The 26,648-nt window shown below is 41.2% G+C and overlaps 2 protein-coding genes across 3 annotated transcripts in view; both read left to right on the plus strand.

The window, feature by feature from the left end:
- The first annotated feature begins 1,151 nt into the window (after window positions 1-1,151).
- On the plus strand, window positions 1,152-5,337 carry cln8 (CLN8 transmembrane ER and ERGIC protein). Its single transcript, XM_080512497.1, has 3 exons — window positions 1,152-1,280; window positions 2,438-3,058; window positions 3,303-5,337. Exons 2-3 carry the CDS (start codon window positions 2,519-2,521, stop codon window positions 3,627-3,629), a joined length of 867 nt encoding a protein of 288 aa, XP_080368623.1. The 5' UTR covers window positions 1,152-1,280; window positions 2,438-2,518; the 3' UTR covers window positions 3,630-5,337.
- Window positions 5,338-6,490: 1,153 nt separating this feature from the next.
- arhgef10 (Rho guanine nucleotide exchange factor (GEF) 10) overlaps window positions 6,491-26,648 on the plus strand; it is a 57,458-nt gene continuing 37,300 nt past the window's right edge. For both annotated transcript variants that reach the window (XM_080513117.1, XM_080513118.1), the window contains exons 1-8: window positions 6,491-6,617; window positions 14,243-14,352; window positions 21,141-21,542; window positions 22,560-22,892; window positions 23,574-23,610; window positions 24,282-24,370; window positions 24,631-24,687; window positions 25,041-25,228. In XM_080513117.1, coding sequence (XP_080369243.1) covers window positions 14,316-14,352; window positions 21,141-21,542; window positions 22,560-22,892; window positions 23,574-23,610; window positions 24,282-24,370; window positions 24,631-24,687; window positions 25,041-25,228 — 1,143 coding nt within the window. In that variant the 5' untranslated portion in view covers window positions 6,491-6,617; window positions 14,243-14,315. The remainder of the gene's footprint in view (window positions 6,618-14,242; window positions 14,353-21,140; window positions 21,543-22,559; window positions 22,893-23,573; window positions 23,611-24,281; window positions 24,371-24,630; window positions 24,688-25,040; window positions 25,229-26,648) is intronic.

The raw sequence follows: 26,648 nt of genomic DNA on the forward strand, positions 1-26,648 counted from the left end.
CATTATCCTTAGCCTTATGGATAATTTCTACTCTAAATTGCTCAGCTGTAAATATAGTTATCACTGGCTCAGACGATCACGAATATAAAATGCAATGTTGCCCCCTGGTGGAGAAGGGACGGATATTTAGGTTTGTTCGCTGCCACTGCTCTTCTCTGTCAACATTTTATTTCTTTCGTCCAAGCAATCAGAATTTAAATATGAGGTATAATCTGATCTGAATCCTTTATGTAATTTCATGCTATATGTTTTCAACTCACATTTTCATCGAAGTAATTTTCACATTTCTCTTGTTTGTTTACATGTTTGTTCCATCTATTTGTCACTATTGAAGTGTTGTTATTGTACATTAGAGTGATAGGAATTACCAATAGAATAGAAAAGAATAGTTATAATCCACACAGTCTATTGATTTACTGTATATACTGGAGAATAACACATTGTGGTCCATACGGCACAGATTAAATAAGGATTTGCAGAGCATCAATTTAATAAACTTTGAAAAACGTCATCATGTAATTCATCTATTGCATCAGATTGTTGGAGTTCAGACCTTTGAAGAAAAGCAAATCAGGCAAACATGAAAAGTATTTTAACAGTTTCATGCATCTCATCACCTAATACATAGATTTGATCATTAAAACAAATCTAACAGTTTCAAATATTCCGCTGGGATGAGTCAGTGAAGATCGTGTATCAAATAAAATCTTAATGTCAATCGACTTGTGTTAATGTATTCCCTTTGTTTGCTTGTAAACCACCCATAATTGTATTGTTTCTGAATGGTGCACTATAAATAAATAGGCTTTAGTTTGCATAAAATATAAATTTTCAGCCAGTTAAAGCATTTCTGCCAATGTGAAAACAAACTGAGAACTTTAATAATGTCTCAGAACGTGACTTGACTAAAACCATGAGTTCGATGTGTTTAAGACTATGTATTGCTCAATCTTAAACACATTTCACGACAGGAAAGGGTTAACTGTACAACACACAGTTGACTGATAATTGACAAACCCGTAGCCAATGAAATGTCAGTATTTGTGCAGTTTGACCAATGAGATACTTGGAGACTGAAAGTAGGCGGGACTTCTGGTTTGGACGTCACATGACCAAATTAAAGTCGTGTGATGAGTTTTGCTGCCTCAGTTTTTGGAGACATCGTGTCCTCTTTAGTCTCTTTAGTCCCTTTAGTCTCTTTTGTCTCTTTAGTCTCTTTTGACTCTTTAGACTCTATGTGATCCAGAAGAGTCCAGATCACTGGCTGATGGAGAGAAAAGGTGAGTAAACCGCTTGTTTTGTTCGCTGCTTGTGCTGTTGTTAGTTGTTCAGGATGTAGCTTAGCTGAACAAAATGTACTTTATTTACCGTTCAACTACTTCCTCTTTTTACCCAAACAGGTAGATAAATATGCAAGTCTCAAGTTTTAGTTTTATAGAAATGTGTGAGGGGTTTTTGGACGGGTTGAGCGGATGAAGCACTTATGTCAACATCACATGTTTAGTCTGGTTGAATGTTTGACTTTCAGATGTTTTCCTATTATTTCTGTGACCATCAACAGATGAACGAAAGGACAAGTCGTCTCCCGCTTGCTTTTGATACACTGAGTTCTGAAAACGGTGTCTTTCAATACGATTAGAGGTTTTATCATCCACTTAATGTATCAAACATAAAGCCCGTGGACCAAAACAACCCCGGAAGCGGCTTCAATATGGTTCATTAAGCAAATTGTTAACATTTCACAGAAGTGGTTAATTATTTTTAACAAGTTTCTTAAAAGTAGCGGACACAACACTGAGATCTGAGCTGAGATATCAGTGATGCTGCCATGAAAGATGGCAAACTAGTTTGTAGAAAGTTGCATAAAGCAACAGCTGTAGGACAAGTTATTCAGATAATTCACTTTTTTTTTCTTTCTTTTTTTATTATTTTCACCCATCCCAGTCAAGAGATGAGAATCATGGTGATATCTTTAGTCTTGGCTCTGAATCGGTGGTCTTGAGTCACACTGTCAGACAGCCGTCGTCACGGTCTTGCAACCAAACACAACCTGGGCTAATATTGTGATGGTGCCAGAACATTTGGGTGATTGTGACGGTTGCTGTGACTTATGCTAACTAACTAACTAACCAGGTTCATGTTTCGCTCATTTCTTTTTCGTGAATGGATGCTTATGATGTGTTATTCTTGCACATTTGAGTCGGCTCGCGTCCATCGTGGGCTGCGACTCGATTTGCGTTTTAATGGTGCAACCTGCACACAGAAAACTTCACATTGTGGCCAATGTGGATAGCATAAGATTTTTTGTCTGATTTAAGTCTTTGGATCAAGAAAGAAACCTCCTGATGGAAGTTGCAAGCTTGTAAACGTTGCACAAGTATTTATGTAGAGATCAGTTACAGTTTTATTGCAGTAAACTTTATTTGTCATTTTGCAGGTGACCCACACATGATGCTTGTGCGCAGTGCCACCTGCAGGTAATCCTCCCCCAGTGGCGCCGCCCTTCACCTCAACCATCATGGCTTCTGAGCAGCAGGCGTCTCCTGTACACCAGCCCAGCTCTGAATACTTCTCATGGGACTATCGCTTCCAGCTGATCGGGCTGGGGTTTGCCTTCTACACCGCCGTTTTCCTCATCGCCCACCTTGTGTCTGCGGCTCTGTCCCGGACGTACCGCTCCCTGCTCGCTAAGGAGAAAGTTTTCTGGAACCTGGCGGCCACTCGGGCTGCGTTTGGCCTCCAGAGTTCCGTCGCTGGACTCCGGGCTCTGACTGAGGACTCCGACTTGTCCAGAGACAGAGTGAGGGGCCAGGAGGACTGGTCATGGTTTAACATCCTCACTGCCACGGGTTTCTTCTTGTTCGAGAATGTGGCACTTCACGCCTCCAATGTGGCGTTTTGGTCGTTCGACGTCCCGCTGGCGACGCACCATTTCTTCGCCCTGTCGGGGTACGCGGGGGCGGTGGTGTGGGATTCTTTGGGACACTACTTACCGATGGTTACACTCCTGCTGGAAATGAGTACACCGTTCACCTGCATATCCTGGATGTTACTGAAGGTAAGGTGGGAGGTTTCTCAAGTCAATGCTTGTCGCTACATCCTCTTCTTCAGATCAAGTTTTAGCGTCTGTACACGTGGTTTCAGTTCCTTTCATGTGTTTTTGCACATGATCAGATAAAGACTCTTAGAAAGAGGAAGTTACATTTGAACTCTTAGGCCTTTTTTTCTTTTTTCTTTTTAGAATTCTCCCTTGACTTACAGATTTACACGCCACTGACTTTCTCTCTCTGTGTTTCCGACAGACCGGCTGGGCGCGCTCTCTCTTCTGGAGAGCCAACCAGTGGGTGATGATCCACATGTTCCACTGCCGCATGGTCCTCACTTATTACATGTGGTACGTGGCTGTGACGCACTGGGGAGACCTCAGCGTCCACGTGGCCTTGCCCCCACGCCTACTCTTCTTCGTCGGCCTTGCTCTGCTCACATTTCTCATCAACCCCATCTGGACGCACAAGAAGACCATGCAGCTGCTGAACCCAGTGGACTGGAACTTCGGCAACAAGCCGGCGCCGCTCAACGGCGTCGCAAGGAGTCAGCCTGGGGTTTCTGTGAAGCCGCACAGCAGCTGAGGAGTTTTTATAAGGCCAAATCCCATCTGAATTGCAACACAAAAAAAAAAAAAAAGTGTGCCGATTGACATTTAAAGTGAAGATTGAAAGACACTGTTTTACACATCAGCACTTCTCTTATGTGGAATTTTCTGGACTTTATCTTGAGAACGATCATTTTGATCATATGGTTTTATCACAAGGTCTGTCATCTGAAGGTAATTTGAAACCGTTTTTTTAATTACTTCTGTCTTCTCATCAGGTTTTCTATTTGATGATCTTTTAAAAGAGGGTGTGCTGTTGTAGGCGTGTGGAATGACGCCCTGCCTGTTTAAATTGCCCTCAAGACACTTGTGAAATGAACAGCAAGCAAAATCTAGTCAATAACACTGGGTCAGGAACACAAAACCTTATTTCTCCTCTCAATACTTACACGACAGTTTCCAAACATTTACATTCCTTCATGTTTGAGGAATGCTTTTCTTTTGTCTGCTCGGCTCTTTTTATTCAAAAGGATGTTTTCGGAGTTTCGGGAGACGTCTCCTCGAAGGAAACAGAATTGCAGAAGGTTGCATATTGTTGCTAACGGCTATTAATATGTGAGAAGTCAATGTGGATGAGAGAGAGCATTAACCCTTTGAGCCTCATTCATGCTTAATTTTATAACAGTCGTGGTTGTTCAGCACCGATTGGCTCAGGAATGCTGTATAATTTTGTTAAATCTAAAGAAGAGCCTTCGGTAGGTTGGTCATTAGAGTCAATACAAACTAAGTCGACAATTAGATTCACTCATTCAGAAGTAAAGTTGATGTTTTAGACAATGAAGCGATGAGTAACGAGGGGAACATTTACTATAGCCGTGACAGAAAATAAGAACGACTAAGAATAGGAAAGTTCAGGAATGGTCTGACTCACAAAGGCCTCGTTGTCCTAAATGCAAATGTGACGTCTAAAAACTGCAACAGCACCACTTACACTGAACAAGTACTCTGACCAGGACGGATTTTAATTCAAGAGTAGCAGCTCAAGTTAGGAGAGTTTCACAAGTGGAGGGCTTTATTTGATTTATTTATTATGGAGAATACTGTAATTTAGGTTGTTTTGAACACAATGGCAACATTGTGTGGAAAACCTCTGCCCGCTGTTGGTTTGTGTTTTGTCATCGACACTCATCAGCCATAACTTTGTTACCACTCTAAGTGAAAACATCCTTAACAGCCTGTTTGAATTTCTCTGTGTTGGCTTCATCATATCTTCAGCATTTTATTAAGCCTGGTAATGATCTGCACCTTTTGGCGGTCCATTTCATGGTTTGTATTTTTCAAGTCACTAACTCAGGTTGGTGAAAGTTTAAAAGTAATCTGTATTAATTCTGTTGTCTGAAGTCCGATCTACAACACTGGCCTGATGTACGAGGATGCAAGTTTACCGAGTTCAGTTTTTTTTTTTATCATGCTATTGAACAACTGGGTGATGCATAGGATATGTCTTTTAATAACTGTTTTTTATTTACAGAACAGTGTTAAATATCTAGCAATACATTTTATTTTTTTCATGAGACTGTAACATCCAGATTTAAAGTGCACAGTCATAAATTATTGGATTTTGAGGCGGATTTTAATTGTATTTGTATTACAAACTAACATTATTGAAAGAGTGGAATTTTACATGTGAATGCAGGGCGATGTTTCAAATGTGTGTTTGAAAACAAGTTGGCTTGAGGTGTAAAATAAACCTTCACTGACACTTTGCATGGGTTTCTGTTTTTCAATTTCACATTGCACCACCAAGTATCCTCCTGTAGGTGGCAGAATATGAATATTTACTGTAGTTCAACATCAGGGATGGGCAGCTTTAATCATTGTGAGGGCCATTAAAATCAAATCTTTATTATTAAAGGGGGTATAATTGTGACTAAGCACTTCCACCACATGGATATTCAAACTGTTTTGTTTAGGATTTACCAAAGAGAACACATTTGACATTTTTATTTGTGAATTATTAAACAGACATGCATGCATTCCGCTCAAAAGTCTTTAATAATTCAGTGATTACAGATTAATTACATGTACTATCTAGTTAAAACTACCCTCATTCTCCTATTAGTTGTTGGAGTTTGACAAACTGGCATGTAAAATAGAAATGGTGAGCCCATTTGACCCACATGTCACCTGTTTACCATGTCTGCTGTATGATTACAACAGATTTCATCATATTTTTTAATCACTACTGCTTGTGTAACTTTAAGAAGGTAGTTAAAATATACAAACTCGTTCTTGTATTTTTAATGACACCGAGCAGAAGAGATGTCTTTTGGTTGATCAATTATGCTTGTTCTTGCATTCTTTAATTCAAATGATGGCAATTTGAGCAGTTTTAGGTTTACATAATAGAGTGCAAAATATTGTGTTCAGCATTTCAGGAAGATGAATCAAATAAAAGAGGGGAAACTGGATCATTGAAATAAAAAGGACATTTAAAAAAACCCGATCAGATTGTTTTCTCATTCGGGATTATCATATAATTCCCTTCTTATTTATGGAGCTGCTGTGAAGACAAATGAAGAATAATAATAAGTCTTGCTGTCAGTATAAACTTGAGCAATTAAAGTGAAAAGGGAAAGCCACCCAGAGGTTGGAATAGAAGTTATATGGTGAAACTAAATCCATCTCCCTCCATCGCCTCCTTCCAGCTGTGTCCACCACAGCCACCTCACCCGTCACGTGACCAGCCACTGGAACTCCTCCGTCTACGGTTCCACAAGGAAGCTTTTGATTGACGTGCCAACCCAGCCAATCAGAGCCACGCTTCCTCTACACCTAAGCCAATCAGCGTGTGAGCGGAGGCAGCGAGGGTTTTCCATGGATGGAGTCAGTTTGCATCGAGGAGAGTTCAGAAAAGAAGGACGAAAGCTGGACGTCTTCAAAGTTTTTATTTCAAAAAACGGAATGTGTCACCTTTAAAACTCGAATTGGTTCAGCAGTGGAAGGATACGCTACTTCATTTGTGGTGAGTTTAGGACTTTTTTCCACCTCAAGTTTCCAACAAAGTTTTTGGTATCCATACTACCTACTGCTGTAGCATTATGCTAATTAATGGACACGTAAACATGTGTAATCTTAAGAGTATATTTGTGTTCTAAAAACAGCGTTCTGGAGGTTTTTTTCAATAACGTGGCGCTTGCGCTAACCTGTTTTCATGACTGCTACCTGCTGCAGTTCAGTCACTCATGGTTTTCATGCATCCATGCTCATTAGTGAATTGTAATGGAGAAAAATCCGAAATAAATGGAACTACTTCGGCTTATTATCCAAACCACTTAGAATAAAGTTCTTTCGGACATGCAACATCCCTAGATATTGTAATTTTATCATTGTCCTCACACATTATGTGTCTTTAAAGATGTATTGGTCATTACAAGCCAATATTTTGCTTTTTCAGATAGATTTCAAACTAATGTCTTACTGGCAACTCTAATAACAGTAAAAATGCACTGGATGCTTGCTTGAAATCATCAGTCTGAGCTGCAGGGGTCATCCACAAATTCAAGTAGTCATGCATAGCATTCCTCAGTGGGAGCACTGTAAAGCTCCAGTCAACTGGAAGATCGGTCTAAACAGGTTGTAAAGCCATAATTTCGTTAGATTGTTTCTTCCCCTGGTTTATCTTTCTGAACACAGAAGGAACAAGTGCCCTTAAAGAAACTGTTGAGCTTTGTTATTCACCCAGAAGATTGTTTGAATACAAAGAGGGCTTTGATCTGCATTGGCATTGTCCAGTGTCCCTGCATGTCCACTTCACTCAGCCATACAAGGGAGAGGTGGAACATTTCGGGGTCACACACACGTAAACAAAGATTTCCATTTGCTAATTTGTTTAGCAAATAGCCAGGGTGGCCTGCTTGCAAATACAACTGCCTGAACCCCCCCCCCCCCCCCCCCCCCCCCTCCCCCACCACCACCACCATGCTGTAATAGCACTCAGTGAAGGCTTCCCTTACTCAGATTTGCTGCAGTTAATTAATGGACAAAAAGGTCATGTAGACACTGCTCTTTGCTGCATGTGTTTAACAGTTTGTCATCATCATAAATGCAGGTAAAACGTCTGGCCCTCTTCCAATGTCATCATATTTGAACTCATTTGAAAAGTAATACCCAACATAAGCAGAGGGGGAAGTCACAGATTACATTCTGGTGTTTAAGTAGTATTTTGGGGTACTAGGCTGGTCTGTTATTTTACACATACAATTCACACCGCATAATCTGTTTTGCTAATTTTGGAATGATAAGTAAGTACTGAGTGCACGCAACAATCAAACCCTTTTTATCTGCATTTTTGTTGCTCGAGATCTTCATTTGCTCACTATAGTGTAATTTTAATATTCTTTATAATTTGTCTAAGAAATGTGCTCGGACTGTAGATATTTTGAACACTTGATTCAATCAAGTCCATTCAGTAACAATTGAATTAAAAGCTTGAAGCTAATGCATTAAGTAGTTCCTCACAATGAACTGCAGTTCAAGTAACAATCCTATTCTTGGCAATTAAATACTTTTCAAGGAACACAACTGTATTTGAGTGCAAATGTCCACTACTTTTCCCATCTCTGCCCATCACAGCTCCTGGAAATGCCGTCTGTTTACCATGACTAAGCTCTGGCTGCCAGAGTACACAGTGGTTGAGCAGAGGAGCATACCATTCATTTTTAGCGAGACAGTTATGGAGTGAGTGTCCTCCCACCACCCGGCCAATGATCCATTCAGATAAGAAATGGATTTGCGGCATAGTTTAGCAACAGCTGGGAAAGAAAGAAGGGCTGCGGCTCTCCTGCAGGTGGGTGTCGTAAATCACATGCCACACACTTGTTCGTCATTGAGAAAACATGTGTATGTGTTGTGTCAGAACCCAGCTGACGTCGCTGTTCGATTCGTGCATCATAGATCAGGCAAGCAACACAGAACCTGATCCCGTCATTCAGACGATTTCCTTCTTTGGATTGAGTTGCAGATGAGCACTGTGCAGAGCACATTCCTGCCTGCCTCAGGATGAGTTGAGCTCAGAGGTCAATGGCAACCCTGGCTCCAGAAATCCTCTCTCCCCTTTTGAAGTACATGCAAAGACTCTGTACTCTGATGAGCAAAAGTTTTGCGGTTTGCCTGTGGTCATTCTTTGTAATCTGATTGAGTTGCTCTATTCATATTAAAATTCCTGCAGAGGTCAAACCCAGCCGGTCAACAAAAGCCCTTTGGAGCAGCTGCTTATCCGCTGATCGCCACGTACTAAATAGTCGTCTTCTGGTGACATGAGTAGTTTGAAAAACTTTGGTGTGGCTCACAGGGTGGGTGGAGACCGTTTAGGCTTTGACAGCCAAGACTGCACAGGCCTCTGCTTTCACATGGACTCCATGTTTGAAATATTTTGCAGCTGTAATTGTTCCATTTGTCCAGAAATTAGGTCAAAAGGGCACATTGCTAACAATTTAGTTCAGTCCAATATAAAGAAAACTGTTTGTATAAGAACACAAGTATGGGTGTTCATGGAGGATTTACAGCGTGCTGCAATGTAAGCGATACAATACAGTAATGAATCATTCTGCCAGCTGAGCTTAGCTGAGCTGAGCTTAACATGGGCCACATTCTGTTTAAAGACCTTTAGATGTCCTCTCTGGTTTTTACTGTCATATCTTTTAAATGCGAAAAAAAATCCTTTAGTTGTTCAGTATTCCATGTTACAGGAACTATAACTTGTTGCTGAGTGGAAATTTGACACTTTCCTTTTGTACCTTTGAGTGATTCTTCAGTGTTTAGAGGAAATATTACATTACAGTTGGTGGGGGAACAGTGAACCGTGCACGAGGAGACTTGTGTTTCTAAAGGAGCAGAAATATTTCTTTCTCATGTGTGATTTCTAATCGTAGTTCCATTGACAAATGCTCCTTTTTGCATGTTGTTGATTCAACCTGCAGGTACTTATTGCAAAGAGTAGAAATGCCGACTTTTTGAAGCCGGTTATCTTGTGTGAGTTTGTGAGCTTCCCCGCCGGAGTTGAGGTCAGGGTGTGTGGTGAAGTGTGTTGTGTCGGTCAAGGCCAGTTGGCCCAGAGACTGTGACAGTCGCTGATGCTGCGCAAGCCTCCGGTGCTTCAGAGATGAGATTTAGGGGAACGGTCTGTGCTACATGGCACAGTAAACAGCCCAGTTTGTTTCCAGGCTGCTCACAATACAAAGAAAGAAAACCACTGGGGTGTTAAAGCTGGTCAGTTTGGGTGTTAGAAGCTCGCATAAAAGTAATGAATTACAAAAACTCTGGGTAATTCTATTTGTATAATATTTTTTGAGTACGTAATTTCACTCAAATTAAACAGAATTAATTCCATTATGTTATTCTTCTAACAGATAAAGAAATTCTGCTTTATGTGTTATCATCTATTTTATTTGTCAGAGAAATGTTTTATAATGAAGACTGTATGATGTATCGCAAATTCATCATCGTTGTGACATCCACAATAAACATATTGCAAAACAAGTTCATATATTAGTCCAATCACATGGGACCCTAATGCGATAGACAGCAGGACAGAAATCAGAAGCACAAAATTGAGTATAAATAACTAAAAACAACAAATCCGACAAACTGCTCCACTTCTGTAATGCTGCTGGTGGAAACTGAAGATGCAGATGTGACAACTTGAGTACACATGTTCCATGCTTCATGACAATTTAAATATAGTGTAAACTATAATCAATAGATTAATTTTAAAAAATTACATATGCAGCATTTATTAGGATTAATGTTTTTGCCCAAGTATACATGCACAGGTGTAGTGTTGTACTCAAGATCATCTAATCTGAGACCAGAGACCAGATTTAGTGCACAGCTCCTCCATTCAGGTATGTTTAAATGCAGGGAGTAGATCAACTTTCAGTGGCATTGCTAACACTGTATTTCCTTTTTTTATGTGCCATGTAAACATAATAAAGGTGGCAGAAATATCATAAGCCAACAAGACCCAGTTTTTCCAGCAATTATGCTTCTGTTGAGCTCTTTTTAATAGTGAAGAGACTAGAAAGAGGCTCCTCTCATTTGTTTTTAATAGGCTGGTGGACGCCGTCCTGTCCTCCCATGAACCTCCCCACAAATACATTACAGTACTTTGTTAAGCCTGTTCATCCACGCTTTGTAGGCCCGGGATCTTCTGTTTTCGTTCCAATCCCGATTACTGTAATCCTGGCAGAAAGACATGCAGCACAATAAAACAACCACCTAAAGAACTGAAAAGCCCAAGACAGACACTCACAGCAGACTACAAGTCTCTGTCTCCCTCCCTCCCTCCTTTCCTCCCTCCCTCTCCTCCAGACTTTTGTTTATGACTTTCAGCTCGTGTGTGGAATGCCACTTGTCTGTAAGAGTGTGCCTGAAAAACTCAACAGAAGCCCCATGCCAGGCTGCTTGGCTCTCAGCTTTACATTGTTGGCAGACATCCAGTGGATGGTAACTGGTGACTTACAATCAACTGGATTGGAATTTCATAGCCCCTTCTTGATTAGCACTGAACAAAAATACACAACATTTTCACAATGTGTTGGATGTTCCTCCTGTTCACAGACCGTAGTATGTTTTGTTAATGACAACAATATAGGTTCCTTGTGTCATTCACCGGAGGGATTACGTTGGAATAAATCCCGCATGCTACCTGTCTATTTTCTGTTCTCCAGCATCTGCAGGTTATTAGGAATACACAGGTGAGCAAATTGTTTGCATTACGCCGGCAAACCAGATGATTGTTTTCCTCTCTGCAGAGCACAGCTCAAGCTTTCCCAGCATGTAATGACATGTTCAGCTGAGTCTTTCATCAACGACTGTGTTGCTTTAACCTTCCTGGTGTCTTCCGTTGTGGCCTCAATCATTGCTGTCAATGATAAATTAACTCTTTGGTTTTAGTATAGCCTGCTCAGAAAGAGTTTGATAGCTATGTTTATATCAACTTCCTGGCTTGATGAGGTCGTAGCTATATAAAGTGCTTCTGTTGAGTTGGTGATCCTTGCAAGACGAGACGGGTTCTTGCTTGGTGGAATCTGCATGTGAAATCACACCAAACCTCAGGCGCTGCAGCATGTAATTTGTGGAAAGACTCCTTTTGAGTTGTCCTTCGACAGCAAGTACAAATTCGAAAGTCTGTAATAATAGGAGTGCAGAGAAAGTTGCTCTCCAACTGGAGTTTAATGCAACAGTTGCAAAGACTGTCTGATTCTGAGCTTCCTTTGCAGTCCTGCACTGAGCCACATGGAGGTTTGTGATGTGCTGGCTTCCATCTTTGTTTACCTGCAGCTCCTCTGCCTTGTCTCTAATGACGGCTACACTCTTTTGACCAGTTCAGATAAAAGATGAGCATAGAATCTATGATTTCTCCTTGTTGTCTTTACATATGGGGTAGTAAAAAAACCTCAGAGAAGCCAAAGCTTGAAACCTCCACTGCGATTTCTGATCTGCAGAATGTAAACCACTAGCTTAATGAATGTTGTGAATGAAGGACAATGTGAGGATTTACTTCAGTAGAAAAGAGATGTTTTTATCAGTGTCCTTCTTGTCTTCGGTGCCTCTTCGTCATGAAGCGCACGGCCGAATACCTTCTTTCATTTCCTCACCTTCCTTCCTTTTCCTCCTCCTAAACCTCAAACAATGCAACGAGTTGAGTCACTGTTTAAAGCTCCAGTCACGGCTCGACTGTTTGTTCTTACTTAGGAATGCTCATTCACAACTGTGTCTACCATGTAGCTACCTGTTTCATACTCGGATTTCTCAAAATGTTCAATCGGCATCTCAAAGACGGCTCCAACCGTCAGCTTTGGCACGTATCTGTGGTGCTTCTCGTCTTTGTATCTTTGGTTTTCCCTCTCACGTTAAAGATAAGATCTCAGGCTATGTGAACCCTACCTGTCTATTTTTTTAATCGGTTGTTCAGTCTGTTTCCAGTCGACGCACGCAATCTGCTTTCAGGCCTTGTGGAAAGAAAGAGCAGTGAGGTAGATTAATTCACATTATTTGTAGACAAAACACTATTTCAGATTTATAATCAGTTCATATTGTTTTGCAGTATTTTTGTTGTTGTTGTTGTTGCAAGAAGTAGGTTGTAGCTTGTCTAAATTGATAGAAATTGCAGAATACAGGACACACACACCACAACAATGGCGTCTTTATGCTACAGCATGATGTCATAACTCTGTCAGCCACTCCACTGGATATTAAGGAAGTCTGCAAATGAGGTTGTTCGAGTAGGGTTTTTTTTTGTTTTTTTCGGGCATTTGACAGAATCTGTCACTCCGGGATACAAATTGTGTATCAGCCAAGAAAGCATCTGTTGCTTAGGAATGTAATGTCTCTCATGCCCATGCAGGTCCAAAGGTCTCTCCTGCCTCAGCATGCTAATGACATTTTCCTGGGCATGCTAAAAAGACAACCCCCCCATGCTGACTCTGTATTCTATACATTTTAGCAGATTATACTCACAGTTAATAAAAGGATGACTATCTTAAAGACAGACATAGTAATTGAACTTAATGTGAGTCTATTAAAAAATCTCAATGAAAACCTTCAAATGGAATTTAATACCGTGTGCGCTCACTTGGTCCACGGCCGTACTTGGAAATGACGTCAGAAGATTTGCACCTCAGGCGAAAGGATGTAAACGAAATTCATGCACAACAACTGTTGTGATGTTGATTCTGTTAGATAACTTCCACCGCAGCGCTAAGTACTCTGCAAAATGCAACAAGAGGCGTGTGAGAGAATACTGTGGCGAGATTTGTATAAGAGTCAAACCACTGGTAAGAATTCCTCCATAATGGACATCATTTGTGATCATCTCAAAAGATCCAGCATTTCTAAAGTTAATTGCATCTTGTGTTTGGTCCTGGAATTGAACCACAGGAACACTGGCTTTGGAATCATTTTACTTCAGCTCTGGGCAGCTGCCAATGGTTATGTTTTTATGTCAAATATCCTTAATATTGTATTTATTTGTGTGAAATACACTTAATAACCCTTCCAAAAATGTCAAATATACTTTGGGGTTGCAGTTTTGTGGACGAGTTGTCCGTTCACCGCCTGGGCCTACTGCAGCTTTAACTCTTGGAGGAATTAAACAGGGCCTCATACATGAATGTAACACCACTGAATAATATTTCTGGTAAACCAATGAGTCCAACCTGACCTAACTTAACCCCTGCATTTCCATAACAATAACATCCAATGTATTTATACCCATGATGATGCACAAGCCATCAATTAGCATGCTTGAATGTTTCACCCATTGATCAGCAGACCCCGGGAGAACTATTAAACCCTCTTTTGTTTTCATTCACCCGTCTATTTGTCTGAATTAGCTTCGCCTCAGAATCTGTTGTTGACACAAAAGGTACCAGACCGTGACCAACATAGCCGCGCTTCGACTCCGTGTTACTTTGATGAAGTAACACGGAGGAACGGGTGGTTGGTGGTGCTTTTGTAAACTGAGCTGCTAATGTGAATGATGAAAGAAAAATTCCTTTTTTCGTTGAATGTGGTAAGTCTGTATTTATCAGTCTTCTTCTTCTTCTTTTTTTGTTTTTTTAATAACATTTTGTCTTTTTCATTTAGGCATGTGTGTCAGCGTAAAATATCAAGTGCCTGCAGCTGACTGAAGAGGTTTTGCCAGAGAGGAGCAGCAAGCATGGACGTGGAAGAATTTCCTCCCCCGCCTCCTGAAAGTAAAGTCAACAAACCTTTATCGGCATATGATATGGCGTGTCCTCCTACTCCTTGTTGTGTGAGCTCTCCTGCTATATGGGCCGGTTAGCTCAGTTGGTTAGAGCGTGGTGCTAATAACGCCAAGGTCGCGGGTTCGATCCCCGTACGGGCCATAGCTTTTGATTTATGAGTATATCTGATATATTCTAACAAGTCTTATTCATAACTACATTAATTAATGACATTAATACATGAGTGTAGAGCTGCTCTATTGAGGAAAAAAAAATCATAATTACAATTATTATATATTATAAGATGATATGTATAATAATATAATATAACAATATTGAAATCAGGATTATTTACATGATTATGTCTTTGAATTTGGATCAGAAATCTCGGCATGTTGGATCGGGAATTTCCATGAATTACGTTGGTATCGGAACCCGACACCAACGCACCCATCCCTACTTTTGAGTTACACTCGGTTTTACAACTGCATTTGAAAAAAAATAGTATTGCCTTGCAATATATGCAGATTAAATCTATTAAAATAATGCCAACATGTCAGCTTGAGGCCTTGTTCACATGAGTTTTACGTGCGAATGCATCAATTGGTTAGGCTACTCGTGGGTACTGTTTGTTTGTTTTTAGTAATGAAATCGCACACACTTGCACAGAGAACAGTATGCTATAAACATTAACAATGGGAGTACACGAGCATTCGTATGGACAGATGATGAATTTGGATTACTATTAAAGTGGTTGCCAACTATAAAACTACCAAGTCCCAGGAGAATATGGACTGGGAGTTGTGACACTCTGTTGTTGTTGTCCATCTACCATCTACCTACACATGAAGAAGAAGTATTTACTAAGGCCGTGGTTCACATGCGCAGTAGGAGCATTGCAGATAAGTTGCGTTTTCACCCATTTCCATGAAGTCTTGAGCGTTTTCAAAAAGTTTCATTTTCCTTCATTCACACAGAGACGGACCATTTTTGAAAAGTTCCACCTCATTGTGTTTTCAATGGCTCTGATCAACGCTGTCATGTAAATAGACACAACACAACAGAAGTTTTTTTTTGTTTTCACTTTAAAACATCACGTAAACAAGGCCTCAGAACTCGACACACTTACAAAGTCAGTCCTATTTTACAAAGCTAATATTTGGAAAAAGCTTTTGCCGTTCAAAGCTTGTTTGCTAGATATACAACTTATATTTTGCATTGCAGATGTTTCCCAGTTGCGTGCAGTTTTATACACGGTCTGCATTGTCCTCGGTGTGTTTCTGGTTTCGCTCTCGCACTGGTCACTCTCATGCTCCAGTTGCGACTGCTCCTCCCAGAGCATGTGAGATGCAGCATTTACCCTCATCTTTCTGAGGCCCCGGTAGCTGTTGTTATGCAGAACGATGCATCACACCAGAAGATGAATGCTAAACCTCAAATATGAAACAACAACCATGCAATGTTGAGTTGAGATGTCTTTTCTGTGCTTGGTCTTTGGGTAGAGACTACTGTGCCAGGCCAGCAAGTTCACCTGCTTGCTTCTGTAGGTCAGCTGGTGGTTGGATGACTGGGACAGTATGAACAAACAACAGATTCCTCTCCTCTGTCGCTGCTGGGAGTGTGGGCAGAGGAGCGAGGGAGTAAGGAGGGGAAAATGTGCTGTGCTGCTGTGAATGCCAGACAATGTGCCTCAGTATTACACTGAATACTGCTGCAGCGCACACACACACACACACACACACACACACACACACACACACACACACACACACACACTGCCTCCGGGGATAGATACAGGCCAAAGAAAAGCTCCGTCTCCAGCTGGTCAGTCACTTGCTTTGTTGCCAGGGCGATTCAGGAGCAAAATCGTAACCGGGTGACTCATTTGAGCAGACCATTATATACCAGAGTGGAGCTACGTCCTCAGAACAGAATCCATATTGTCATGATGAATTGACAATAGGCACTTCAGTCAGTTTGTGAGGGACACATTTACATACTGTATATTTCTGCTTGGTCCATATTGTGGGGCTAGTGGTTAGCACTCCTCCTCGCTGGAAGAATATCTGCAGTTTAAGGAAGCTTTTGTGAAGTTTGCATGTTCCTAAACTGACCAGTGTGTGTGATGCATTGGGATGGGTTTATATCACAAGATCAGCTAAACGCAACTTGCTGACAAATCTCCACAAATCACCAGAAGCTTCCTAGGCTATACCACATTCCAGTTAAGCCCAGGGTTTTAGCTTGAAACGTTGCCGTGTAAACTGGACTTTGGTCTTGAGCCTTACCTCTCTACCAAATGACCACAATTTGAAAGATATGTTGGTAAAGGTAGATGTTTCTACAGGATCTTTGACTTTGGTTTCTCGCTGAACACTGAAAGCCGAGAGAAATTCTTCAGAGTGAAGATATGTCGTAATTACCGTTTTAGTTCGTAGTGCTAAAGTAGATTACAAAGACAAGGAGATCTCTTCATCGGAAATTCTACGTGTTGGCATTACTGTAGACGAAGGCAAGTGATTCAGTGTTATTCCACTGTTACATGTGTGTGGGTTACCACTACAAACATCCAGAGCAATCCTGTAATTAAGCTGCAGGCATGCATACTCACACTGCCAACTATCAATGACCTCCTCCAGCCACAGCTGCACATGTACTATTGAGTGGTAACTAATAGTCGACCAAAAACCAATGAAATCAAGAGTGTTGCATTCTGGTATGGTCAAGTGTTTCCAAAGTAATATACTTGTTGTCCACCTTCTCTATCGATAACAAGTTCATTATGCATTACCACTGAGGCCCTTTATTATTGCATAGTTGGCGCAGCTGTTTCCAGGTTTGTCTCTGTGCATCTCTTTGTTCATGCGCCTTCATTTATGTTAGCAGATGGACGTGGGGTCACATCGCTGACCTGGAGGATTAGTCATACACTGGTCTGTCACTCACTGAGTCAGAGGAACGACTACTTCTCGGTGCTTTAGGGAGTTACCTCAGTGATTTAAAGCTGAGCCGTGAACGACTTCAAAGTCATTGTGTTTTGCTATCGGGGGTTTCGTGGAGTTAAGGTTTACATGTCACCATTGCTGGGTCAGAATGGCACGGAGGTGGAGCACAACATGCTGCAACAGTGAATGTGCTCTTATTTCATGCAAATTACAAGTGAATAGCAAGGATAGCAGGAAAACATGAAATGACTGAAGAAAGACCGGTATTTAGAACATTTAGTTTGTAAGTAAATGAGAGGGAGAGTAGTAAGATGATAGAAAACAGTGTTTCATTGATGTTATTTGTAAGCTGTATGGTGGGTTTAAACAACGCATTGTGTTTCGGTGCTGTTGCCTTTAATTATCCTCGCTGCTTGTGTTGACGGGATGCATGAGGAATCGGGGGCTGGGTGGGTGATTGGAGGGGGTCGATGTTGATCCAGTTCTGCACTGTGTCTGTGCTGACATCAGACCTCGTATAACAGAAGCAAAACTGAGGTCAACTGGTGTCTGGTACGAGTGGATGAGCACAGTTTGAGTCTGCAATAATGACTTGCATGTCCTGCTTTATGCCACTTGTGCCGGGCTCTGTATAAATCAAAGTACAGCTGGTAGAGAGAGCACTCTTTGTTACGGTGCTATTGTGGAATCTCTGACTTTACCTGGCTACTGATTAACAACTGTGGTGTGGAGTAAAAGCACTCCCAGGGGATTAGAAAGGGTCAAAATGCCGAAACCCGGGATCGAACCAGGGACCTTTAGATCTTCAGTCTAACGCTCTCCCAACTGAGCTATTTCGGCTGATGGTCTGTGTGAAACATGACGCCTGGAGTTATGGTGGAAATGAGGTCATGTGATCCTCAGACAGGATACAAACAGACAGACAGGATATGAGAGAAGTTAAGATAAGACTGTAAGTTAAAACTGTTGTTGGGATCTCACCAGACCGCAGGCATAAACCCTGGAGCCCCCGTGCATTCAAATCCTTCCCACTCCCTTCTCAAGGGACACTGACTGCCCCATGGCCTCTCAGCCAGTCACTGATTGTTTAGGATTTGACATATTTAATGCCTCAGCCTTATCAAAAATCTTTGGAAGAATTCAGCTCCTTTTCTCGCCCTTCTTCTTCATCTCCTTTCTTGCCCTGTGGACTTCGAAGGTGCTCCCACAGCCCAAGCTGTTAGCCCAGCCTGCTCACAGCTAGCACCAGAGACCTGAACCCGAAGGCCTCAACTGGTCAGAGCTTCACCACATCCAAAGGCTAGCACCAGCATCTGCCTCGTCAAACGGAAGGACTCAGCCCTCGTTTTCCCCCAAGGAACAAAACCTGGGAGACCGCAGTTCACAGCGCTCTGTGGTTTGTCCTCCAACAGGCAGGACAAAGCCATCACATATCAAGCGATCAGCTCCTCTGATCTGCAAAGAGAAACAACCAGAACGCTGCAAAGACTGCAACCTGATCACACCGATTCGGCTTCGTCTTCTCTTCCTACTGCACAATGCAGCCAACTGGAGTTAGCACGGAGCTGCTGACTGCAATCAGAAGCCACCAGCTTGTTCAACGGGGTTGACAACAATCTCTGCTAATTAATAATCATTATCGATAGCCAAACTGCTAAAACCCAACATTACTGATGGTCCTTTTGAGGTAAAAAAAAAAAATCCATTCACTGCCACCTTGTGGCCACTGATGAAAGCATTGAGATGAATCTGAAGGAATCTGTGGTATTTCTGCGCAGCACTAAGACGATAGAATATCACACTCAAGTTTCTTCTGGGTTCACATCAGGTTGAAATATCATTGCCGAGTTTTTCCAACAACATAAGATTTTGCCTCTGTCTGTCTGATTGTTGACCCTCGGGTAGATTTTTTTTTTTTCATTTAATTATACCTCTGAATAAAACCAAAACCCTGTTACACATTTTATGGCCTACATGTGCCATCAAACTGATTGAAGTAAGCTTGTGCATTCCTTGTACTCTATCTAATTGTTATTCAGATTAACTGACTCACTCAGCAATAATGCATGAACTCCCACTGTACTCCACACTGAAGGGAGTAACAGCTCTTTCCTGCTGGCCTAATTGCAGAGGGGAAACTGGAAATATATTTGTTTCTCCCTTCCTGCCTGCTGCCAAGTGAGCACGCTGATGTGGATGTGACGCCTTGAAGCTGTTTGTCTCAGTTTGTTTCTGCCATAAAACCAGCCGGCCGATGTGCAGTCTTGCTGCCAGTTATAGAGAAAATTCTGCACTTATAAAGGAGACATCTCCTTTTATCGCAAGTCTGTATTTAGTTAAATCCTTTCATGTTAACAGCCTCGAGACTGAAAGTACCACCCAGAGTGTTTCTGTAAACACTTTGTGTAGAACTCGTCCAGCAGCGTGTTGTGAGGGGCTGCACATGAGACGAGGTGGCCGAGTGGTTAAGGCGATGGACTGCTAATCCATTGTGCTCTGCACGCGTGGGTTCGAATCCCATCCTCGTCGGTTCTTTATGTTGACAGCTTTATTTACATTGCAGTTTTGAAAACCGTGGTTACAAAGTCCTCAACGATACAAATGGACAATGGAGGAGGGAGGAAACAATCTAACGTAGAAATCGAAGTCTTTTAAGACAGACAGGTTTCTCTGGAATATAAAAGCTGATGATTACAATAAAAAGTGTTTTTTAGAAGAGGTTTGAAAGATAAAATGTACTTTACCCGTGTTGGGAACAGTGTGCATCGGAATACCATTGTGTTGGAAACAACTTTATGGTCAGTGTGGTTATCCGTACAGATTCATTATTATCAAATGATTGTTCAAGAAAAAGAAAAGAAAACACACAAAAAGACAAAAACACAGGATGCAAATAGATTGACAGGAGTGGGGATAGGATTTAATAAGCTTTTGCTTCCCCCTACCACTTTTCGAACATATTTTCATAAACATAAGTTTCCCACGTCAATGTGTTCATTGTAGTTTGTTGTATTTATTATGTTTGAAATAAAATGCAACAAACAAAGAAAGCTATTAATTATTAACGAAAGCATGGAATATCATATGCATCATATAACCTTTGGGGCATCTCCTGTTTAACAGTTCGGTCTCAAAATATACTAAACTATACCAAACTATTAATTTGGAAATGGACGGGGAGGTTAAAAACAATACATATAAAAAATCTAATGAAAACAAACTGCTAAAGAATATGCTAAAAGGAAATGTTTTGCAGAGTGATAGCAGAAGGAAAAGAATGAGGCTGTACTGCTTGGTCCTCTATAAAGACATCCTACACCATGTGCTTCTTTAAATGAGTTTAAAACACTCATAAAATCTCTTTCTATGCCTTGTAAGACCACATTTAATGTGAAGTGTCTTACAATTAAGTTTAAATTTGTAGAACTTGCTTGTTTTTTGTGACACTTGTGCTACTGTCTAGATAAGGGTTCTAAAAAACAGATGTCATATAACTTATCTGGTAAATTAAAGATTTAAAGAAGCCTTTTATAAAAAAAAATTTTTCTTTAATATGAAACACGTGACACAAAAAAATAAGCAGAATGAGTGAAAACCACAGTCAAAAGAAGATTATGTGACTCAACCAAATGTATGATATCTGCCTACTTACCAACAAAAAAGAGGCAAATCTCTGAAAACGAGGCGCAACACAGACATCACAATGTACACCAGATGTATGATTTAGATTTTCCTCAGTGGCCTTTAAATGAAACAAAACAACAGAAAATATATCATATCGTGCAACATTATCACCTGATGTTCTCTGATTCAGCTGTGTAATTCAGACCTTTCTAAAACCTGTGTTTCCAGTGTTGGCAGACGGCGTTCCTTTGGCAGATGAAGATGAGGGAGAAGCCTTCGACTTCGACGACAGCGGCGATGACGTCCCTCCCGTCAGTTTCCCGCCGCCGGCACCGCCTTCTCCTCCGGGTGCCCTGATCCAGGATCAAAACCAGGACAACACCGCGGCCCGTCACACAGAGAGCGGCGTCTCCAACTCGGACCCCCCGGCCGTCACCTCCAACGCAGCTCCATCATCGGCGGACGCAGCGGTCACCGTCAGCGTTCCCCCCGCGGCAGATGGAGCAGCAGCAGAGGCCGAGGAGACATCTGTTCCTGAGGGCGCTGATGACAGGGAGACAGATTTACCCTCACCTTTGCCTCCACCGCCCCCTCCTCTTGAGGACGACACAGAAAGTCCTGGAACACCAGGTTTGCACTCAATAAGTGTTTATGTCTCGCTCCAGGCAAGTGGCAGTATTTGAACCCATTGCAACACCTCAGGATGTCATCGGATTTAAATTTACTTCCCTGAAAATCTATATTTTTGTTCCTTTTAACAGTGATCTTAAATTCCGTACTTTCCCCTGGTATGTCTCATGCCCATCATATCTGCCTGTCGTCAAACTGCTGCCATTCAGGTTGAAGTGAGGTTGTAAAGTGGGGCAGCCTGTCTCTCTCATGACACCGTGTTTGTGGAACTGCCTGGAGATTGCCTGGCTTTTGTCACTGAGAGTCCTGACAGGCAGCAGTAGACAGAGTTCACTCACTCACACGACACTGCCCGACAGCTTTTCGTCCTCATGAGGAACGCACGATCAAATGACACTCACCTGACGTGCATTTCTGTCACAGATTAGATAATGTGCTGCATCTAAAGATGCATCTCTATCTTGAAAGAAAGCCGGAAAAAAATGTGTTGCGAGACATTTCTTTCTGAATGTCTGAAACTGAGATACACCATATCAGCATCTCAGTTCGTGGTGAATAACAGACCTGCTTAAGGTCTTTAAATCACCTGCAAATCGTCAGCCAGAAAGAAGTATAACTGGGCTCCTGCTTGTTAGATGTTTTCATTCTGAAATATCCTGTAAGTTTTTAGGCCTTTTAATCAAAGTTCACAACTGTCAAAACTGCTTATTTTACCTTTTTTACTCCTACTTTCCTTTACACTTACAATGAATTCAGTTATTTCGTCTTATAAGAGTTTTAAGTTTCACTTTTTTTGCTTTTTAACATTATTTCTCTTAAGAATTCCAAAACTGAAAACTCTTCATCTAAAATGACATTGCTTAAATCTGTTTTTAAACTCACAATGTAAGTATCCCACACATATGTGAGATAGTCCAATACATCTTTCATGGTATTCTTCTGTGCTGACCCTTTGATTTAATTAATTGTCTTTGCAATTCTCCTTTTTTTTTTTTTTTTTTTTTGTTCCATCATCAGCCAGTGAAGGCCAGGCTGCACCCCTCAATGAGCTGCAGGCCGTCCCCAGGACCTCCTCCCAGGGCAAAGTCAACCCGTACTCTGTAATTGACATCTCGCCTCTCCAGCTGGAGCAGCAGCATTGTCCCTCTCCCTCCTCCTCCTCCTCCTCACCAGTGGAGCCCAAAGAGAAGAAGGCAGAAGACCAGGACGTCCACAGCAGTTCTCACGGCATCACATCGGGCTACTCTGTCCCGGTGCCGTGCGGCTACGCGACCCCGTCGGGTGTGCCGCTTATCACACCCACTTACACAACGCCCGTCATCATCCGACATCTCTCAGTTGACGAAGATGGTAAAAATCAAAACATTCAAGTGAAACTCTGTCATTCTTTTTTCTCCGCACTCACACCTACAGACACAAAAGCTGTGGCCCGCAAACAGTGCCTCGGCTGATCCTCTCCCCATGTCCTTTCTTCTTTCCCGTGTTTTTCCTAAAGCCTTGCCACGAGGAAGTAGGGACTAAATTTAGCCCTCCCCAAAGATCAGTGTTGGCTGCGAGGATTTTCCGGTTTCCCTAAAATCCTGCAGGGGCCAGCTGAAAGCCTGTGGCCTGGCAGCCTGCGCTGCCTGATTACACTGCAATTATCTTACCCAGGTCACACCATGCTGAAATACTCAGTCATCATAGATAAAAGGAAGCCAAATTTAGAAAGTTATCTACAGTTTTGCAGTTTTATATCGAAGATATTTTGTTGGAGACTCACACTGCGTATAACCATGGCATGAAGATAAACAACAAAGTGCTTTGTAATCTATGGAGGCCATTGTATTATGAAAACCATGATGTTATAACCGTATTTACTTTATGGGAACTCCAATGACATCTTGTGGCAAAAATGTGACATTGCATGCAGTTTTCCTCACAACTTCACTCCGGCTCATACGGCTCTTGTGCTTTGGTCTTTAAAAGTGTGCCTCGAGGCACAGTGGTGTCGGTTTCCTTTGTTGAAGCCGTCTCTCTTTTCCCTTTCAGTGACTGTGATTGGGAGTGGCAGCACATGCGTGGACAAGTGAGTCACATACAGACACTCAGCGCTTGTCTTTAAAATAAGTGATCCTCTACTCGCATCATACGAATCCAATATACAAGCCATCCCACACTTAAAGCTCAGAGTCTAGAGCATTTATATTGAGTGTTGTTTCCCTCACCATACCGCAAAGACTACATCTTGAAAACAAACATAGTAATGAGATTTTGAATTGAATGTTCCTCTGATATAAATGAATACTATGATGATGTTGTCCTTGTCGTCATTGTTCTTGATATTGTTGTTTTTGTTGTTGTTAGAAAATATTATATTATGTTAGAAAATATACCCCGGTCTGGCGGTTTTTTGTTTGTTTCTTTTTGTACTAAAGATAAGAAATGTTTGGATTGGTTACATTCTTTTACATATTTCCATTGACGTGCATTTTTATTTTTAGATGCTTTATCATTGAATGACTATCACTAAAATAAATTTTTATATGGCACATAATATAGTTCATGTAAAGGTATTTATTAATTTGTTGCTCTCCATATTTACATAGTTTTCTCTGCAGGAAAACAAATTTCCTGTGTGCGTGAATGAGTCTGCTTCTTATGTATGAGAAAATTGTTTTGATAATCAAAAGGGCCCCAAGACGATAATGAAAATGACACATACACAAATTGATTGATTCTGGTATTTTGTGTCTGAAGTGTTTTCAGTGAAGAGTGTCCACCCATCAGAGAAGAGGACGCTTTGGCGAAGTGGGCGTCTGATCCGGCCAACACTGCATGGATGGAGAGTAAGGATTGACGATTTTGATAAGTTCCCCTCGAGATAAAGCCGTGTTGCTGTTGCTTCAGTACTTGTGTCCGCACAAACAGTGCTATTATCTTCTTTTTTTTTTTCTTTTCTTTTGACACAACTGCATTCCCAGACACTTCCTTCCCTGTTTTTTTTTTTGAGGAAGCAAACCCTTGTGTGACATCCTGATAGTTGTGTTGTGTGATGTTCAGTTAGATGACGAGAGGAATCGCTCTGAATGTTTCTCCTGTGTTGCAGATCCAGATGAAGTGATTTACGATGACGTGCCGAGAGAAAACTCTGACTCCAACACAGGCTTGTGAACTTTCTTTTCTTTTTCTTTTTCTTTCTTTTTTTTTTACATTGCACAGTTTTAGTTTCAATCCTTCGGTCTTTAGTCTGCGCGCTGTCAGCAGTCCTCACTTTCACTTCTGGTCCTGTGTTTGATTTCTAAAAAAAACCTTTCTTGAATTAAACTTTATATCTGTCAAAATGTGTTATATGAGTATTCTCACCTCTTTAGGTCAGCTTGATGCAATGATGACGTCATTAAATACATTTGTCACATTTAAGATTGGAACATCCATGCACATGTGATGGTTCGTTTTGTAGCGTAAATCCAAAATACCCTCTCTCATCTCTAATAAAAATAATTTTTTGTCTTCCAGATCCGGATGAGATGATCTACGATGACGTGGAGCTGGGTGAGGAGGGAGGTTGTAACAGCTCCCTTGACAATGGCTGGAGCTCCAGTGAGTTTGAAAGCTACGACGAGGCCAGCGACGGCGAAGGTCGCGCCGAGAATGGCCTGCCGCACGCTTTCATGAGAGGAAAACCCCCTCAGAAGAAGACCCATGTATGTATATCAGTAACCATCACTTGTTATCTCTCTTTTAAGTTCTTGCCAGTGACCAAAGCTTGTGTTCCAAAATTTTGCTGTGCTTGCACATTTGTGTTCCATTGAAAGTGTAACTTGAATTTGGTTTCTTTCTGTTGTTGTTGTTGTTGTTGTTGTTGTTCCTCTTCTCACCCTGTGGTTTATTTATTCATTAGTCACATCATCAGAGTACAATTCTGTGTTTGATGTGGTTCATTTGTTGCAACAGACTTGAAAAGGATTGTTCATGGTCAGCTTGCTGTGCTCTTTAAATGTTTGGTTTATGGTTTTGCGAATTTTGAAATCAGTTTCAGTCAGAATAAAACAAAACAAACCTCAGTCACCCACCTAGAAATTAAGCCTTTTAAAAGTATCGTAATATTATATTACATTTTATATATATTTCATGCCCATATTGTTACATTTATCAAAATACAACATAGGAAACATAAATGAGGTGAAATTAAAAAGTTTCTGTGTCACAGGTGTCAGTGTTAAAGGATAAACATTCATTTTCCATTGTTTTGTGGCTATAAATTGGCTATTTTTCAGCAGCCAGATAAAAATACAAGTTTTTTATTAGCATATTACGGAGCCAATAAAGAAAATGATTTGGATGTGTACATACATAGAATGGAGTCTAAGCAGATTATTATTTGCATCACAAACTTTGCGGGTATGTGTTCAGATATTTCCGTGTATGATTTTCACAATTTGTTGGTGCATTAAAGGTTTTGTTTGTTAGTTGCGTGCCGACAAGGACCTGTAAGGTTCTCTTTCTTTTACTCCCCCTCAGACAGATGTTGCTGTCCTCCTGCAACAGAGATTTGTCTTAAAATGCCTGGTTTTGTTCACCCTCATTCCGGGCTTGCAGGCACAGTTTTAGCAGGATATAGTCTTTCCTGCTCCAGTAGTGTTATGTTTGAACTCACTGCTACTAATTGATCTGAAGCTGAGGCAAGTGCTGACAAAACCTCTGCAGATCAAATGCCTGGAAGAAAGTGATCTTGTAACTGTTTATGAAGTTGAATAAAACCCAAAGTTATACATTTCAGAGAGCAAAAAAAGACAGCAACTGAGAGGACAGTCTAAGGTGAGAGGACAGACAGTGACAGGTTCCTGTATGTATGCGTACATTTCAATGTGCACACATGCAAAACGATTACACATGCACAAAAAGGATTATGCGTAACCACAAATTATTGTTGCGCACATCAAAAAATATAAGTATCCAAATAAAAATCTCATTGCATACACAAATTTGATTACACATTTATAAATCGAGATACATCCAGATGGATGCACAAGTCATTAATCTGATATATTGGCTCCGTAACTAAAACGGTCACACATAAATACTGAATTAGATCAGTTTTGGTCCAGTCGTGGAAGTGCGAGG

Source organism: Blennius ocellaris (assembly GCF_963422515.1).
Source record: "Blennius ocellaris genome assembly, chromosome: 17".
Taxonomy (NCBI): Eukaryota; Metazoa; Chordata; class Actinopteri; order Blenniiformes; family Blenniidae; genus Blennius; species Blennius ocellaris.

Bases quoted from the DNA above. Each gene is read 5' to 3' on its own strand.
- cln8 (XM_080512497.1), top strand. From the start codon at position 2,519: ATGGCTTCTGAGCAGCAGGCGTCTCCTGTACACCAGCCCAGCTCTGAA. The intron at 3,059-3,302 runs GTAAGGTGGGAG...TGTTTCCGACAG, and splicing joins TATCCTGGATGTTACTGAAG to ACCGGCTGGGCGCGCTCTCT.